The 19,103-nt window shown below is 38.5% G+C and overlaps 1 protein-coding gene across 5 annotated transcripts in view; it reads left to right on the top strand.

Annotated features, from left to right (window-relative positions):
• The window catches only part of CNIH3 (cornichon family AMPA receptor auxiliary protein 3), a 134,346-nt gene that overhangs the window by 76,306 nt on the left and 38,937 nt on the right, over positions 1–19,103 (top strand). Inside the window, exons 5-7 of one of the 5 annotated variants that reach the window (XM_054063125.1) lie at positions 4,969–5,081; positions 7,811–7,954; positions 9,981–17,954. In XM_054063125.1, the coding sequence (XP_053919100.1) occupies positions 4,969–5,081; positions 7,811–7,954; positions 9,981–10,008 (285 nt within the window). In that variant the 3' untranslated portion in view covers positions 10,009–17,954. Of the gene's footprint in view, positions 1–4,968; positions 5,082–7,364; positions 7,445–7,810; positions 7,955–9,980; positions 17,955–19,103 lie in introns of those variants that run through there. The other 4 variants (XM_054063124.1, XM_054063129.1, XM_054063126.1 and 1 more) reach the window with 4 other exon arrangements.

The following is a 19,103-nucleotide window of genomic DNA, read 5'->3' as shown; positions in this document are numbered from 1 at the left end:
TCTTTGTGCCGCTTCACTTCATTGTGATCCAGAAAGGTGAAAGTGTGAAAACACAAGTGTTTATCCTTTCTTCTGTTTCTACTCTGCATTTGCCCATGATGTTGTCTTGCATACGTGTGCCATTGCTCTCCCTACATTAAAAATAAAGCTGTATATGTGAACGTAGTAGGTTCATCTGCAGGTTGTTCTTTTGAGGATCTGGAATCCATTTTCCAGACTTTTTTTTTTCATGTATTTGCATACATCTATGTGAAAAACTGCCGAATACTTCCAGAGGTTTGCATAACATGGTTTTGAATTACTTCATATGCTTTGGCTATAGTTGTGTGTTATAACAATTTTAACTACACAACTGAACTTCTAAGTGATTGTTATAAGCAACTAGAGAACAGAGCTTGTAGAGGCACAATCAAGTGTGGATTTTATAACAATAAGGAATCAAAAAAAATTGAACCTGAAAATTTGGAAAACCTTAGTGTATTTACTGTGACAGCATTGTATTGGGCTCCAGGGCAGCCTTTCAGAGGAGGTTTTGTAAGTGAAGTAACTCAAGTAATTTAAAGTAGATTAGAAAGATACACTGGAAAACATAACTGGGAAGCCTTCCTGTATTTCAACAGTAAATTGAATGTGTTTCATGTATTTGATAAATGGAAGCAGTATGTTTGAAGCTGTTGCAAATGTTAAGATGTATGGTCTGTCTGTTCAAGTTATACACAGTTGACCGTGCTTCTTTGGTTTGTACAACAGCAGAAGCAGACAGGTATGATTTGCTTGTTTCTATGTACATGCCTGGTCTAGGCTAAGGCACATGCTACTGCTTTTTTTTCTGGTTTTGCTTTTTGTTTTTCATTTGCTTCCACAACATTTCTGACTTTTATCATCTGTGTTATTCAATTAGTAGAATTTTAGAGTCATTAAAAAGTCATCTCCATTTGGCCTTGCAATATCTTTAATCCAGCAGCTGATACTCCTCAGTAACCCAAGTCAGCTCTGGCAGGCTCTGTTAGGATGGGCTTTAAAGTGTAATTAAAATAACTCTTGTGTTCTGAAAACCTTGACATATTAATCCCCTCTTTCTCTGCTACAGATGAGGAAAAATTCTACATGTCAGCTTTAGCAAGGGATATGGTGGAAAAAAGCAATGTGAGCACTACAGTGGTGAGCTGCAGCTATCCTTTAGTGGAAGAAGCTGCAGCAGCATTAACCGTGTGACAAAGCAACATGTACTTATATCAGGCCTAGTTTGGGGACCTGGAGTGGTTCAATACATGCATGGTGTTTTCAGTTTCTCCTGTGTAAGGTGAACTACTTGTTATATGAAGGAGATTCAACTTCGTTATGTGAAGGAGATTCCCTTCAGTTGTTTTCCTTCTGTCTGTGGAGGAGAAGGCATGCTTTAAGAAGGGAAGTTGTCTCTGTCAGTGTAATGAAGACTCTCAGAAATCCTGGGGAGGGTTGAGTGCATAATAGCTGGCAATTTCTGGATACAGCAAAAAATCTGTGGTTGCAGTATGGAGTCTGGCACTCACATATGGAGACTGATGTTCACTCAGAGTAATTTTGGAGGTGAAATAGCAGTTCTGTGAGAATTACTAGCATCCAGGTGTATTGGTCCTAAGCAAAGAGCTGGACAGATGAATGAGGACTTCACATTTCAGTGGCTTAAAGAGTGACTGGGAACTGTTTCATTCACTTATTACAGATGATTTTCAAAGCATGAGAATTTAAAGAACTGATGAAGCAAGATTACTGTTCCTCCTATATTATCTTCTCAATTTTGTTTTCTGTGAGGTATTTTACATGCCCTGTTCACTGGCAAGAAAAGCTATGAGTCATTCCATGTAAAAATGATCTAATATTCTGTAAAAACAAAATTACATTTGAGAAGGAGGTATCCATATGTTATGAACAGAATAAGGAGGAGAAGTACTGATGGAAAAAGCTGGGTTTATCTTTTGTATAAGAGGAACAGAATATCTTTAGGAAATGGGAAATTTACTAGAATTATGTGGGACTGAGCTTCCCAAGGGATGCTCTTCTGTGGTTGCAATCTACACATGTCCTTGTCTTCCTATAAACACAGAGAAGCTCCTGATGGTTGCTTAGCTTCAGTGCTTGTTTTCCCATGCTTTAATTCAGCCAAACATAGATGTCCACACAGAGCAAGGCTTGCCTTATTTTCTTTTCAATTAGAAGGGGAAGAATCTATTTACATGTGCGTATATGTCTGTACAACTGTGTGTGGGTCCACTGAATATTTATGGTGAGATGATAATGACTTGATGTGATATCTATCTAACATTTTATGTTTTAAATGCAAATGATGTATTGCTAATAAGGATTTTGAGTATTTACTAATATGGCTATTTACTTTAAAATACATATTAGAAAGGTATAGCAGTTTCTTTCCTTTGCTCATGTTATAGCAAAAGGGGTTTCTGATTAGCGGCATTTTCATCTTGAACCTGACTTCCTTTTCAGTCTTTCCAGTGATTTTCCACAGGTAAATATTAGCCAGTGGGATTTCTAGTGATAAATTTGTAGCACCATTCATTAGCTTGGGACTCAAAGTGGCAAGGTTACAGCACTTTCTCCTTCAAATCTGCATTCACTAACCATTTTGAGACTTCATCTTGAATTGTGTCAGAAAGCAGAGGTTGTTATCTGAATCAGGGTGTACCTGTTTCGAAATCAAAGTATACCATTTATATCCTAACATGTTTACTGTCTGACGGCTGCATATGCTCTCCCAGAAATGAATTAAGGTATTCCTATCACACAACCATCTGTAACACAAAGTTGCTATTGCAGTTAACTACCTCAGCAGGAACAACAAGGATTGGCTGTTACTTGTTTTTCCACCAGCTTTCTTCTCTCCAGGAGCTGAATCCCTTATTTGCTGAAGTTGATTGAAAGTTTCCATTGGTTTCAGATGATTTTGTGTCAAACTGCAGGATGATTCTTAGAGCCAAGGACTGAGGCAGTGTTATTTTTTTAGTTATTTAGTTATTCAGCTATTCAGTTTCCTTTCCTCACAAGCCTTGCTGTTAATTCCTTTCTACACTGTATGCTTTTGATTCTCTCAGATTCTTTAGGTTTGGTTTCTTAGGTAAATGGTCTGAGTATAAACTGTAATTCTTTTTGCAAGCTGGGCTTTGCTTCTTTGCATGAATTCTGTTAAGAAACTGTGATCAGCACTGATCCTTAATTTATTTACATCTCCACGAAAATATCACTCCAAGAATAGAGTGAAGAGACGTAAATGACCCATTTCTTGTTCTATCAAAAACACAAGTAGATGTAATTTACACAAGGAACTGTGACTAGAAAGTGAGTGTTTCTGAGAGTCCACTGCTTCCTTTGTTTCATTGGTAGTTTCACAGCAGGTCTTTGTCTTTTTTTTTTTTGAGCTCCACATAAGTTTTCACCATAGGTTTTCTTCTTGGTTATTACCAGCCAGGCCTTTGATTCAGCGCAAGGATTGTGTTATTGCTAAATTTGTGGACTCTCTGGGAATCAGAAATCAAATATGTGATAGTGAATGTAATGTGCTTTTAAGTGTTGTGATGTTTAGTCAGTAGATATACATCATGAAGACTTTTCTTGTCTGCAATTTGTGGTTAAAATGAATCATTCTTTTGGGAAAGGTTATAGTCATGTTGTAAGTCACATTCTAAAAAGAAAAAAATAATCCAGCAGTGATAAGTAACTACCATCTGGAATCTGAACTATATAATTGTATCTGGTTTGTCATCCATATAAGATAAGCTTTTCTGAATGTTTTAGTGAAGGCGTAGGCACAGAGATATCCGAATATGTTAACTACTTCAAGTAGTGAAGTTAAATGAAAGTAAAAAAGTGTGTTCTGTGTGAGGTGGAAAGACATCTAGAAGCAAGAAGATGGGACTCATTGCAGCCCAGCAATATGGGAATAGGTAGGCATTGGGAGTAGCTGTGTAGTTGGTTTTACACTGTTCGAAAAAATCAAGCTCACTTTAATTATTTGACAGATGAAAATGAATTTACATCAAAAGAAGCCCCTCAAATGCTTTTTATGGTTTAGCTTTGACTGATGTAGCTCCAAAATGCAGCAAGGGATGCCAATGAACTGTGCATGGGATGATCTAGCTTGGAGAAATATGTACCGCTGGAAATTATTCTCTTCTATGACCTGAATGATGAAAAGAAATAGAGATTTCTGGAAAAAAAAAGGTATTAGAAGAAAACAAGAGAAGAAAGCCAGCTAAGAAGTGGGAAAACAGTGAAAAAAAGCAAAATGCCTGTAGAAATAACTACACTGAATCAACATCACATACTTTTCTGCTTCTGCCAGCTGCCCACTCACTTTGTCTTTTAATAGAAAGAATCATCTTGGTCTGAAACAAGTAGGGTAAGGAGCCATGTGTTTACTAAGGAAGTGAGTTTCCTGTCGTAGTGGGTTTTAGCTCACAATTCTGACTCAGTAATGGATTTGATCTTTTGGGGTTGTATATAACATATAAAAATGGTAGAAACAGCCTTTTTTTTTTCTCCAAGGACGGTCCTCCAATATAGAAGTGAAGCTTCAGTAGTACCTTCATTATTTCCTTTCTGAATATATCAGTAATGACACATAGTTCTTCAAGCACTCCTTTACAGACATTCGCTTAGTCTCATAATGGTTTTGTGAGGGAGGCAGTAAAATCGTCTACAGATTTTGTAGACAGAAATCTGGAGCACCAGGTGAGACAGTAAGTGTCAACAAGCCCCTGGAGTATATCCATGGTTAGAACCTGGACAAAACTGGCACTGCATCTTGTGCTCATTGCTCAGAGCAAAGCTGTCTGCCAACTGAAGTATGTCAAGGGACAGACACAGAGACACAAGGGCTTGTAGAGGTGATTTGCTTTCTGAAAAACTGCTTAGGTGACTAAAATCAAAGAGGTGTTTTACTGATATCTGTTATTTCTGTTCCTTTCTTTTTAGCTGGTGTTGCCAGAGTACTCTATCCATAGTCTTTTCTGCATAATGTTTTTGTGCGCTCAAGAGTGGCTCACACTGGGGTTAAATGTTCCTTTGCTTTTTTATCACTTCTGGAGGTAAGCCCGTCTTTTATATTCTGACTGCTTGTTTGCATTATTTGCCAACTCAGCACACATGCAAATGGTGTAAGCTATGAAGTGCAGTGACAGGAGTGTGGTTGAGTATCTTTTCCCTAGAAGTTTTGCCTATAAGTAGCTAAAATTTACATTTCCAGAGAAAAAGTAAATATTTTTTTGTGAACATTTACATGGGTGAAGAAAACAGAGATGGGGTTGTTTAGCCTGGAAAAGAGAAGGCTTTGAGGAGACCTTATAGTAGCCTTCCAGGGGCATACAAGAAAGGTGGGAAGGGACTTTTCACAAGGGCATGGAGTGGTAGGGTGAGGGGAAATGGCTTTAAGTTGGAAGGCGGAAGATTTAGATTAGACACAAGGAAGAAATTCTTCGTGATGAGGATGGTGAGGCACTGGCACAGGTTGCACAGGGAAGTTGTGGCTGTCCCCTCCCTGAAAGTATTCCAGGCTAGGTTGGATGAGGCCTTGAGCAGCCTGATATGGTGGGAGATGTCCTTTCCCACGGCAGGGGAGTTGGAACTGGGTAATCTTTAAGGTCCCTTCCAACCCAAATCTTTCTATGATTCTATGGTTCTGAAGGGTGTCAGGATGCGTTCACCACAACTGAATGAAAACGTGGACATTAAATAGGCTAAAATCTGGAAATGGAACTTGGTGAGGCTCTAAATACTTCACAGGTAGGGACTTATAAGGCAATTAGTATCTGAAAGATTTTGGACCTATTAATTCAGCCCTAGCAAGGAAATATTTCCAGTAGAGCTGTGAAATAGAGACTAGGCAGGTTGAAAATTTGCTTCTCATCTTCTTTGGCAGCTTTATGCTTTTTATTCTTTTTTTCTTCTGGTATGAAATAAGGTATTTCTTGCTATAGAGTACAGAATTTCTGTTCTGCAAGAGAAGTCTGTATTAGGCACTCTTGGAGTAGGGATTGCAGAAGATGAAGAGCTGTTGTCTTGACCCTGCCCATGCAAAAAAGTGGGCAGTGTTTCTGCTCTGGATCTCTGCTATGTGTTTGTAGTCAGTGAGGGGCTTTCAAAGTTGATCACGTAAGACCTGCTGTTGAGTAGCTTTAGTGTTTTCTGGACAGGCAGTGCACCCGCTGCTGCATCTTCTGCGTTCTTGTGGAGGATCAGCCTTCTGTTGCCTCTGAAGATAACCAAGAGAATTTGGGTTTTGTGGTTGTCAGTCTGAAGTCTTCCCTAGTTCTTCAATTCCACAATGTTTGTAAAAGCACAGATGATTTGGGGCTGTCAGGTTCTCTTTGTGTTACAACAGTATATATGGCAGCAGATAGCTCCTGTTGTGAAGTAAAACTGTTGTCTCAATCAGTAACTAAAAAGTAGTAGCTTTTTTACACTATTTTCTGCAAAAGCTTGCTAGTAATGCAGAGTCATATGGTAAAGTGTGTTATTCAGAAGGTAGAGTGCCAGTACTGGTGTCAGAAGCTATGACTTCTTTTCTCCCAATTGGTTGGGTACAGTAAAGTGTTTTATGATTCTATTTGAGTAAGGGTTAGCAAACAAAGTGTGACAATAATATTGTTTTTATTAAAAAAAAAATCAAAATTGTGTTTTATATCCAAGGTGAAAATGGTCAGGCTCTAAATAATGATCTCAACATTTGGAGAGAACTTTTGATTGTCTTTTTTCCCATGGTTCTCCATACGCTTTGCTATAATTACTCCATAATTTCTGCTGGTTTAACCACAGACAGGTTTGGGTTCCTTGTGAAGATAATTGAGCAAAATTTCACCTGTGGTCTCTGCAAAAGAATTTGTAATGTTATTAGAGATTGTAAGTGGATGTTACTGATAATGGAAGAGGGGAAGGCAGAGTTATTATGAGAACATTTACTTCCGAAGTTTGCTGCTGGTCACTCATTTGGGAGGTATATTTCTTTCTATCTGTCTGTCTGTTTATCTATCTATAAGCAATCCCAGCAATCTTCGGTGGTTGCATTACTATTTCAAAGCAACAGAAGTAACAATATTTCATCAGGTTTGTGCTGATTTTAAAGCAGTTAATTAACGTTGGTAAGGACTTCTTTTTTTGTTTGCTTTTCCCTTTGCCAAAAAAATAAGTTATTTTGTCAGGATTTTCTTCAATGTCGTGTTATTGCTGAGAATAACTAGAAATTTATCCTATGTAAGAAGAAAAACTTTTTCCAATTAAAATTATTTGGATGATATGTTCTTGAGCAGTGCTAGGTGTAGAAAACATTAGTCAACCTGCTAGTATTATTCCATATTGATGTTTTGACTTTTCAGAGTTGGAGAAACTGGGCTATCAGTTGTTTGAGAACATCACCTTTCACTATGTCTGAAATCAGTTGTGCACATACAGTTAAAGCCCAGTAATCCTCCCTCCACACTGTAATCACAAGCTGACACATATTGTCGCTCCTCATAGGTAAGTTATTAGTAAGCCAGAAATAACTGTGTAGGGAAGGACATGTTTCAATCTAAAGAATTAGTAGCACACGAAAAGTCCATGTTAATTAATTTCTTTGTTCTGTAAGAACAGCCTGCTTAGACTAATGTCCTAATTTTAACATCTGGAAATAGAGGCTTGATAAAGAGAGGAAAATTCCTCCTGTATCACAGAAGATGATTGGGTTTTTTTCATAGCTGGTGATCAGGAGAGTGTATATCTGCATGTGTTTAATACAGAATGTTAACAGAATGTTGCCAGATGTCTTCTGCTGCTCTTTCAGATATTTTCGTTGCCCAGCAGATAGTTCAGAGCTAGCATATGATCCACCTGCAGTCATGAATGCAGATACCTTGAGTTACTGTCAAAAAGAGGCCTGGTGTAAGCTAGCTTTCTATCTCCTTTCCTTCTTCTACTATCTGTACTGGTAAGTCTGGTCATTTCACTAATAGCTACTTTTCATTTGACCTGTAGAGTTGTATTTAGGGATGAGTGGAACCAACTGGCTTATTTCCTTAGTCTTACAAAACTTGCTTCTGCTCTTGATTCAGGGAAGCATGCTCACAGTAGCGTGTACTTGTAGCTGCCGACACCTCAGTACAGAGTATTAAGCATTTACCTAAAGAACCCCAAAGAGAACATATTTGCTCCTCTGAATGGTCTCTTTGGATAGGCAAAATAGCAAATGTTTTAATAGTGAAATTACATCAAATTAAAATTAAAATGTACCTGTTTAGGATCAAATTTTATTCTGTGCTATATAAGCTGATTTTTTTTCTTATGATTCAAGAGAATCATAAAAAAAGGACTACAGCTGCTGGTACAGTCATGCTCAGATGGTTAGTAAATAGGTAGGTAGGTGGTAGGTAGGAACATGAGGTGCACTGTACCTGTAGTCATTCCTACAACCTCCCTTTAGTAACAGGGTGAGCCTGTGCATGGTCCAGACCTGTACTTTAAGTATATACTTGAAGATAGGCACCCCAGTTGTGTGTTGTTCCCCTTGCCCCCTTCAGCTGTCAGATGTCCTTAGTGCATAATTACAAATGCCCAGTGCAAGAATATGTGAGGATCATATTGGAGGTAAGGCCATGGCAGAATCCCTATGCTTTTTCATCCCTGTAATCACACCGTAAAGCTACTTGACAACAAAGGTTCACACGCTTTGTTGTTTTATGACACCTTTCTTCTACTCCATCTTCCATAACATATTTGCATAGAGTGGCTCTTCAAGCCAATCTTACATGCCGTAATGCCTCTGTAAGGCAGGTTTGTATGCTGGTGGGCTGGTGGAAGAAGATAAATATTTCTCCTTTGATCACTGGTCTATTATCTGTTCTTTTGTTCCCCATATCTTGAGGAGTCATTGCTGCAGACTGACATGTCTCAATATTGCTTCTAAATAGTATAGACAAGAAAGTTTTCTGTCTACATGTGCATGTGTATGTGCCTGTGCCTGCATACCTGAGAGGGAGAAAGAAAGTAGAAGAACCCAAACTCACAGAAGCTGGTAGGTGCCATCACACTGAGATGGACGGGGCATGAGAATCTGAGCAGGAGTTCAGCATCCAGTAGCTTTGTAGGTTTGGGCTGAATGCCTTGATCCACCAGTGTCTTTGGCCCCCATGACCTCTTGGGGACAAGGGTGGAAAGCATGGCAGTTAATGACAAGCTCTGTTTGTGTTGAAAGGAGAGACAGTTGAAGAGAGAAGCATTTTTAACTGCACATTTTTTTTGTTGTTTAAAACACTCTGTCAAAGTCAGCTATGTAGTGTGCTCTAGTATTTCTGCTGAGATTTTATTGTTGTGCAGGTTCCTCTGAACACTACTTCCTTCATTCTAAAACATGTCCATAAGCCAAAATCCCCTACCTGGTGCTAAGTAAAATAGTATTATTTACATTCACTTTTGCTGTGGTTTCCTGGGTAATGACAAGATTAGAATTGCTGTAAAAAGGAGCCACGGCAATTTATTGTGATTTCTTTGCTTTCCGGAGTTGCATTTAATATGTATAGATTCACTCCAGCCGGTGTCTGCATATTACGTTTCTTCTACTGCATGGAGTATTTTCCAAAGAAAACAAAATAATATGGTTCATGGGAAACCTTGCCTACCCTACCAAGAGTTGCTAGTTGAAGCTTGAAAGATCAAACACACAAAAGCAAAATGGTTTTGTTTCTTCACTGTTCAAATTCAAACATCAGATAGCACTTTAATAAGCTCAAACACAGCTTGTGGTGTTGATAATGAATTTGTTATTTCTTGAGTGCTTTTTGATGCCCATCTTGAATACACCATAATTAAGATGCTTTAGAGAGATGGAAAGAATGCAAAGGAAAGCACAGGCCATTACAGTCAGAACTGATGAACAGACAGTAAAGGGTTATAAAAATCAAAGTGCTCTGTATGCCTCAAAAGAATACTTTCATGTGGTGTCTTTCTTTTACATTCAGCATGATCTACACTTTGGTGAGCTCTTAACTGAAAGATCATCACAAAAGACTAAAAACAACAAAAGCGGGAGGTGCAAGATGGGTGAACCGAGTGATGCATGATTAAAAAAAAAATGCAAAGAGAAGAAAACTTTGAACCCAAGAAGTAAATAGTGTACATGAAAGAGAGACCAGGCAAGAATACCATGGAAGAGTGGCTGAGTTAACTGTATTTATCTCCTATTTCTCAGTGTATGTTAGTAAATGACTTTCAAAACCTAAACAGAGCAAAAAAATGCAACAAGGTGGGCCAAGTTACAGAACTAGTGACTTCTTCGGGGGTGATCTGCATGGTTAAGCAAGTTCATTTTAAACTGTAGCCCCTGCTGTCTTCCAGGGAGCAAAGTTTTTTTTTCCTTAATGGCAGTTCTGGACTGAGGAAGCAGAAGGCAAGACCATCTTACGTGGAAAGAACAGCTATACGACACATTCTGACAGTGAGCATCGACTGGAGTTCAGACAAGATGTGTGACTTCTGCAGGGATATTCACCTAGGCACTAATCAAAGTGGAATGTTGGATCTCGTGTATTGCTTCAGTGGTTTTTTTTCCACCTATAACAATAATAACAAAAGAATTAGCAGTTGCTATTTTCTAATTATATGCTATTCCCATAGGTGAACATACAGTATCTTCCTGTACTTCATTTATCATGCATCAGCAACGTAGTAATATGTATAAATACCTTGGGCTTGACCTAATTGTTCCAAGAAATTATCAGAACAATGTTCCTTTGACTGCAAAAGAAAAGTAAAAGCCGCCTATATTAAGGATAATTGTAATATAGGTATTATATTCATCACAATGCTGGATAACAATATACTCAACCAGCTAATCGTGGTCGGTAATTCTGTTTTGCAGCTTTATTTCTGCTGTCAAATTTGAGCTGAAATTAATGCACAAAATGTTTTTGTTTTATATGAGGTTTGGATTGAAAGATGTTCATTTTTTTGTAATTTAAAAGTTTCTAGGTTTTATCATATAATTCACATTTAAATGCACATATATGTATATATGTATATAGCTGTATATCTTTATACATATGTATGTATATACAAATACACATTTACATAAATGCTCACAATATGTTTATATTTTAGGTTAATTTGTTTGACAGGTCAAAGGCATCAAGCGTCCAGAACTGCTGTTAAATATATTTCAGCCCTGAACCTAGTGGACCAGTGCTGACTCCCTCGAAGTTACTAAGGTATTTCAGTGCAGCCACTGGTAGTAGACATGCCTATAAGATCAAGACTAACACCAGTCCATGCACATATATGACTTGTGTCTTGTATTGTGAATGAGCTAGCAGGATATGTTTCTACCGGAGATGCTGCAGAGAACAGTCCAGTGAGGCCCATCTGTACTCCAGCTTGTTTACGACTGGTCTTGTTAGCTTGTTGACACTGCTAAACTTGGTCTGGCTATTAAGAGCCAATAGATTGTTCCTGTACCACATTCTGAGGACTTCTTAGTCTGGGCACAGGATTCCATCGGGACATGCAGTCTCTCATTCAGCGCTGCCTCTGTGCTAACATACCCTGTTTCAGAGCATGGTGTAGAAGCAATGGCTGAATGGAGTCTTGTCATGTCTGGCAAGGTCCGAACTGAGCTGGAGTTACTGCATATGTACAGCGCCAAGGCTCTTCCTGGTTTGTTCTGGCTATGTTAACACAATTAAATTCTGTTAGCCTGCAAAGCACAGTTGCTGCACGTAAACTTTCTACTCCTGGACCGTGCCAACTCCTAGATCATGCCTGGGCATTGCTTGGAAGAGTGCTAGCTGGCCTGCACAAAAATTATACCAAGAGTCATTCTAACAATACTTAGGTGATTAAGTTGTCATTCTTGAATTAAAAACTACAGACATAACCAGCAGATCTTACGGGATGTAGTTTAGCTTCTTAAAACATAGAATTCCCAGCTCTGGAAGCTCACAAGGTCTGCCAAGTTGGGTTACTTGTGGAGCTAATCTGGGCTTTGGTGGTTCATTAGGTTGGATTGCATACACTACAGAAGTGGCTAAACTGAACTTGAAATCACATTGACGGTGTAATTCGCTTGGAGTGTGCTTGAGCTAAGAAACTTTGCTGCATCATTACAGAGCTAACTTATAAAGCTCTGCTGCCATGGTATAATTAATTCATGGTATAAAGCATAAAATGCTGATGGTTGTCTATAATGGAATTCCTTCTCTACGTCTAGCTATAGCATGTAGTCCTACAGAAGTATAGGAACTAGATTCACAAGAACAAATTACAGGAATTGCTATCTTGCTACCTCATAAAACTCTCAACTATGAGCAGGTGACTGAATCTTTCCATGCATCTCCCAGGACGCGTAGGAAGTAGAAAGAAATTAATTCAAGTTTCCTATATTCCAGATACGTGTTTTCAAGTCAGTTTCATTGGAAGGACTGTATTTTTTTGTGAGGTTGAATGGGTCAAACTATGATCATGTTTTCCCTGAAAACACACAGTTTTTAAGTCCTGAGATTTAGGCATGAGCTAGACTATCAGCAGGTCGATTTCTTGCTGATGGGACTGAGTAGGAGCTCTGTGAGTTTATGTAACTGACACTGGCATCTAATTCTTGGCTTTGCACAAGAGGCGCTTGACGACGTAGGTCTTCTGAATGTGAAAGTTTCAGGTGACTTCAAAGACATAATGGTTGAATGGACATGCAAGGTAACTTAAAACTCTATTTCAGGCAACTTCATCAATATACTTATCAAACTCTACTTGAAAGCAGAACAATTTTTTGATCCCACTGTGCTATGAGTATCTTGCTGCTCTGATACTACAAAGTTTCTCTGCATTTTGAGAATAAATTTATTCTTGGGTAATTTATTCCACTTGCTTTTGAGCCAGCATTAGCCAAAATACACCCTCTCTCCTGGTTCTTCAGACCTGATACATACAGAGAGCAGTCAGCTCTTTTCAGCCTCCACTCTGTTAGAAGTGAACCATCTTTTTCTTCATCCTCCCATTGAAAAGCTTTCCATTTTCTGTGTCTTCTTTAAAGGATTTTTCTGTTGCCTTGCCAGTCAAACTAAACTTTCTTGAGAGTGTATGATGATAGCTGTTCCGGAGTACTCAGGAGACTGTCTTACCCTAACTAGTCCTTGCTGTGAATGGGCAATGAAAGACAATATTCTTCGTTCTTTCCCATGATACTTATTAAAAAAAAAAAATAATCCTACTGCTCTCAACAGCATTTTGTTTCTCTTCAAGAAAAATCTTAAAGTCCATGGAAAAAATGTGTAATATGAGGATACCTTCCCTTTTATTGAATTCAGTTATGCTTCTCCTGAGCAGGAATAATTTATGAAAGTGCTCAAAGCATTAATTGATGCAAGTTTTTAATTTAAAGCAGGTATCTCCAACCCAGACCTCAGGAGTAGTGAGACTTTGTAAGGTGTCTGGCAGTGTCAAGAAGTTGCTAATGCTGTGGATGTCACAGACAACAGAGTAAGATACATCCCTCAGCATGTTCCTTGTTTTGTTTTGTTATCCAGGTGGTTTGTAGTATCTTGCTGGGTTACTCAAACAGACTACCACCAATTTACTGCAGTCCAGTGCTAAACCATTTTGCAATGGTGCTGCTGTAGTGGTAGGTAGACTTCAGTAGCATATGCATACTGGTATTCAAATTAGTAATTTTCTTACAATTGCAGAATTATCTCTCTGGATTTGTCAAAGGGTACAAAAAAAAACCCCAAATATTTTTCTGAAGTCTAGTAGCTCTCTTATGTAACTAGATTATAATGATTACTGTACAAGTCCAGAAATTTACCCTGGATTCTTCTATGTTACAGCTGTGTGCTCTGGTCCCTGAACAGTTGTACTCATATATAGTGGATGTCCTCAAGACCAGATTTGTAATTTTCTCTGTTAGACTTGGCAGCCCTATTATAAAAGAACTACAAATAGAGGAAAGAAGAATGAGGGATACAATGTACCTGTTGTGCTCTTAATCCCTGGCCACCTACCTGGCTAAACACAAGTTAAGCATACTTTGAACAAAGCAGTGGAAGTGAAGAACCGCGTAGCTATCCATGGAGAACAGAAAAAATGCTGTGCTGTTTGGTCATGAGCTAGTCTCTTCTCCACGTCACATTTTAAGGGAGAAATAATCTATAGTATTCCTTTTGTCTCCAGTTTCTCCTAGTTGGGTGGTGAAGGCTTGAATTTTCCTCCCCAAGCCTACTGCCTTCCTGTCTCTTTTCCTGGAAAGATGGATGTCATTACTTAGGAGCAGCAGTTTTCCTCTTTCACGTTCTCTAGTTATACAGATAAATCCCATAGAGTCATAAAAAACCATGTCATCTCCCTTTGTGCCTTTGAACAGGTCTGCAATAAGCACATGCTTAAATGAGTATTTGTTTTTCTCATTTGCACCATCTATAAAGTGAGAATGGTGGTACCTAGCTTGTGAGATCGTTCCATACATATGATAAGCCCTTTTTTTTTTTTTTAAATTTTTTTTTCCATACCTGTTGAATCTGCTTAAAGGAAAAAGGCAGGAAGTGGAAAAAAATTGGGAGAGGATGAGACCTGAATGAACTGCTTACCAGTGGGGTAGCTGCACAGCATGCTGACCTGTAGTTGGCTGTTCCTGAAAATGATGAAAAGGCAGTTGCATCGTCAAGGTGTTGCTCTGGTTTTGCCTGTCCTATTTATAGTCAAGTAATTGCAGCAATTCTGAATAAAATTGTCACTGCTATGACTTTTTCAGTTTCAAATACAGCAAATCAATGCTGATAGCAGAATGCTTCGCCTACAAATAATTAACTGCACTTAAGCTGTCAGAAATGTTTTTCCATCTGTTTCCTTGGGCTTCTCTTCTTTTTGCACTAAGTCACTGACATTGGAAGAAAAAATTCTTAAACTTACACTTCCTTACAGAAATTATACTGAAGTAGTGATCATCTGGCACTGCTGTTAGGGTCATAATTTGTTGTACATTAATATGGGCATCTATTGTTTTTCCTTTCTCCATTCTATCTCTGCATAGATATTTTTGTAAAAACAAAATAATTCACAGGGCATGATCCAAAATCCTTGAATTTACTGAGGATTTGCTGTTGTTTCCAATAGACTTCACTTAGTGTGCCTTACTCTAGAGCTGCATGGGAAATCGTTTCACATTGGAAGGTCCCTAGAATTTTGCCAGTAAGGATCCTGTCCTTTAGATCTTGGTATCGCATCCATTTAACTGAATTACGTTAATGAAAGAGGAACATGTATTTCAGAGGGATAAGTGTACCGTTTCAATGCTCATACCAAACTCTCACAGAAAGTTATATCAACCTTGTAAAAATCTGGCTTCGTGGAATTTAATGGAAATCTTACCTCTTATTTCATGTAAGCCCAGATTAGCATTGTACAATTTCCATCAAGAGGTCAGTGGATATTAAAAATAGAAAAAACCTCAAACCCAATAGGTTTAGTTAATAAAAAACGTTGTAGGATGTTAGGTAAAGCTTGTCTTGCTGCAAATAGAACAGGAGATCAAAAGGTTGAAATAAAGCAGGAGCAAGAAATTAAGAAGTAATAAATATTAGCCTGCTATCCATGCTGCACTGAACTTTGCATTGGTGATCTCGGTTTTCAGTCCTGCTCTGGTATGGTTTTTCATCATCCATTACTCATGTACACATTGTTCTGATTTATTTTTGTTCTGTACAGTAATGCAGTTGTAGGTGGGAAGGAGGGAAAATACTGTTCTAAACTACAGCTTTCCTGTTTTTATCTCCCAGATAACCTATGAAGTTGCTGTAACAAATTCTAATGATGTATTTCAGTGGTGCACCTCAACCTAAGAATGAAGCCATTTGCTGCACATAATATTCTGCTGCAATTTAATAAATTTTAGTTCTTGGAATATCTTTAAGTGCTTATACAATTAAAGTAGTCATTTTCTTACTTTTAAATTGCTGGCCCACTTCTCATGTAAGAGAAGATGTACTGTTGTGGCCCAATTACGTGACTTTCTGGGTAGTCAAACTCTCAGTAAAACTCTCAATGAAGAATTAAAAAGCTAATATCTTTTATTTAGTCCAAAGCTTGAATAAATGTTGCTCCTTTTTTTTCCTGTGAACTGTCCCTAATATCAGCAGGCTCCTGACAGATCTGAAGAAATCTAACTAACCTTCTGTTATGATAGTTCCAGTCGTGTAAAACAGATTCGCAACCAGTGAGCGTAAGCATGAAACACTTACTGGAAAGCATAACTCCTACAAACCACACCAAGATTTATGGCAATGTCTTCAGTAGCAGAGATCCAGTCTAATGGAATAGCTCACATTGTGCATAGTAACAGAGTAATTATAGAGTAATGTGGAGTACCACACAAATAGTAGTACCAGTAATATATATTACAAGTCATAGTACAAGCAAACCAGAATTTCTACTCTACCAATAATACATTTTTTTGTAATACAATGTTTTGCTTTGTGTAAAAAACAATATAAATTACAAGACAGAAGATGATCAGGCTGCAGCAGCTAACAGGAGTGCAAAGTTTGACCATAGCTGTGTCTAAAAATTTCAAATCTGTTGCTGACAGATTTATTGACAGCTCAAAGTTACTGGACGTGCAGGTTGTAGTGTTAATAGTAGCTTTAGAAATACATAAATTCATTTATTTTGGAATAAGAATCCCTGTTTCTTTCTAAAATATATTTAACACATTTTAGACATTGCCTGACTCTCAATATATAGCAAATTTAAATGTATTACAAAAATCTCAAATTACATGCAAATGCAAACATGAAATATAGCAAATTTCTGGAAAGCCTTGTTATTCAAGGGTAATTTCTAGGTTTGATGTCATTTATTGTGGGTCTCTGGACTATTGAAGCCCACTTAAATGCTACCATTATCGACAACAACTGTTCTGCAAGAATATGGGCAAATACAAGCTTGGTTCTGTCTTCCTAGCTGCCCAGAAATATCATGTCATGTAGCCTTATTCACTACAGAGCAGGCAACATCCACTTTGTCACTTTGAATCACTTGCCCTTTCAGAAGATAACGATATCCCAGTACAAAATTCTTCTTGAGCTTCAGCTTTTATTGTTTTGGTGTGGGGCTTTTTTGTCTGCAAGGAAGATTTATTTCCTGTGCCTAATGACCAACATCACTATGTTGGTTTTGGAAGCCTTCCTCCCACCCACCCATTTGTTGGGTGCATTTTAGTACATAGCGAAGTGTACTAAATCCACATTTTTGACGTGCACTATTTTCGAAGTTCCTGCTCTTTCAGTGCTCAGTAGTCATCCAGACATAAAGAGGTGTATAAATTAATTATAAAATTGTATCAAATAAGCAGTGGAGGGAGGAGGGCGCTTATCTATCTTTTCTTATAACATAAAAAAAAAATGGGAGCACTGAAAGAAAATTGGGAGGCAAAGATGTGAAACATTTGAAGAACTATACAAGATCCGACACAAAACAAACCTCAACTAAAGCTGTAGCTCAGGAACCAAGAGTGGGAAGGGAGAGAAAAGGAGATGTTTATAGAATACATTCTAACCTGTCACAGTGAGACAAAGCTCAACTCAATTGCTTCGCTCAGTATGAGTGGGCATGTGTTCAAATATAGACATTTTCTTACCCTTGGTCAGAAAATGTCAGTGTGCAAGAGTGAACAGTCAGTTAACAGCAAAGCAATGTGCCAACCCACAACACTTTGTGAAGCATTTTTTAGCTAATAACTGCCTTTTCCCAAAGATCAAGTCAGTGCTTAAAGGAAGCCATTTTTTGTTGGCAGAAGATGTGAAAGCAAAAGCGATGGAGATTGCATTTTAGGAAATGTTCTGCAGAATTGCTTTGAACGCTGGCAGCATCATAAGCAGTTGTGTGTTTGCTCAGATGGGAACCATTTTGTAGGTGATCATGGTTGATTTTCTTAATTTATTAAATAAAAAGAGTTACAGGCATAGTCTTGGGTTTGGTTTTTTGTGTGTGTGTGTTGGACCTCGTGTACTCCATTTTAATCAATGAATGTACTGTCACAAAAATAAAAGTGTCGGAACACTGAATAGGTTCCATGTGAACCTATACGGTTTTATAAGAAACACTTCCATAGTTACATTTGAAAGAATAAAACTGTAGAAGAGTTAGAAACGCACAGCTTTCTGGACCCATCCAATCGCCAGTGATTTGAGTTCAGCAAAATATTTAGCCTATGAGTAGTTTGTCTGTTATGTTTTCCACTATGTTCTCCAATGTCTAGGGGTGGCTGCTACCAAGAGACAGCAGCTGAAGCCAGGTGGACCATTGCTGTTTTCATTGAAGGGCTCAGGTTCTGTTCTCAACTGATAAATCCAGAACATCCACTGAATTAGAAACAATGTTTGAAAGTATTAACTTCTCTGTACTGGCGATGAAAATTTCAAAAGCTCCTAAATTACTTCAGAGTCTGATTTCCACAAAATATTTGGGTATTTACTTAATAGAGCTAAAGAACCTAAGAACCTCATGAAAGTGAGATGAAACACTTATCTACATGCCATGACTTCAATTCACAGACGGATGCAGCAAGGATTTGCCATGTGGTAGCTGTTCCTCACTAAATCCTTGTATTTGTACTCTGCACTACAGCCTTGTAAAGCGAAGTCTGCAGTTTCATGGGTAGTTTGCACTGGAGGTGCCCACAGAGGAAGTTAATGCAGAATAGCTGATATATTCAGTCCTTCATTGCTCTTCACATTAATTTTCCATCCAGGGTATAAAGACTGACTTCTTTACTTGCATTTGTGGTATCTTAAGCATTATCTGTATGCAAGGCCCTGTGTGCCTGAGGGGCTTCTCCTGTGGCTCCTGGTTAACAGTGGGGAGGGGAGAGTGTAGAAGCAGACACTAGTCCCCCATGCCCCACACTTTGGGTGGGCTCACTGTCCTGGGGGGCTGCTGCAGAGGAGTGGGAGGAGATGCAGCAGCAGGCACTGCCTGCCTCCCCCTCACTGTGCATGCTCACCTGCACCCTAAGAGTTCACAGAGAGATTATTTTGGCAAGGGTCTGTTGAACTGCCAGTGACTCTGGAACCCCCAGCCCCAGTTCCAGAACCTTGGCGAAG

Source organism: Cuculus canorus, chromosome 3, assembly GCF_017976375.1.
Source record: "Cuculus canorus isolate bCucCan1 chromosome 3, bCucCan1.pri, whole genome shotgun sequence".
Taxonomy (NCBI): domain Eukaryota; kingdom Metazoa; phylum Chordata; class Aves; order Cuculiformes; family Cuculidae; genus Cuculus; species Cuculus canorus.
Note: the sequence above shows the minus strand (reverse complement) of the source record. Positions and strands in the feature narration are given on the sequence as shown.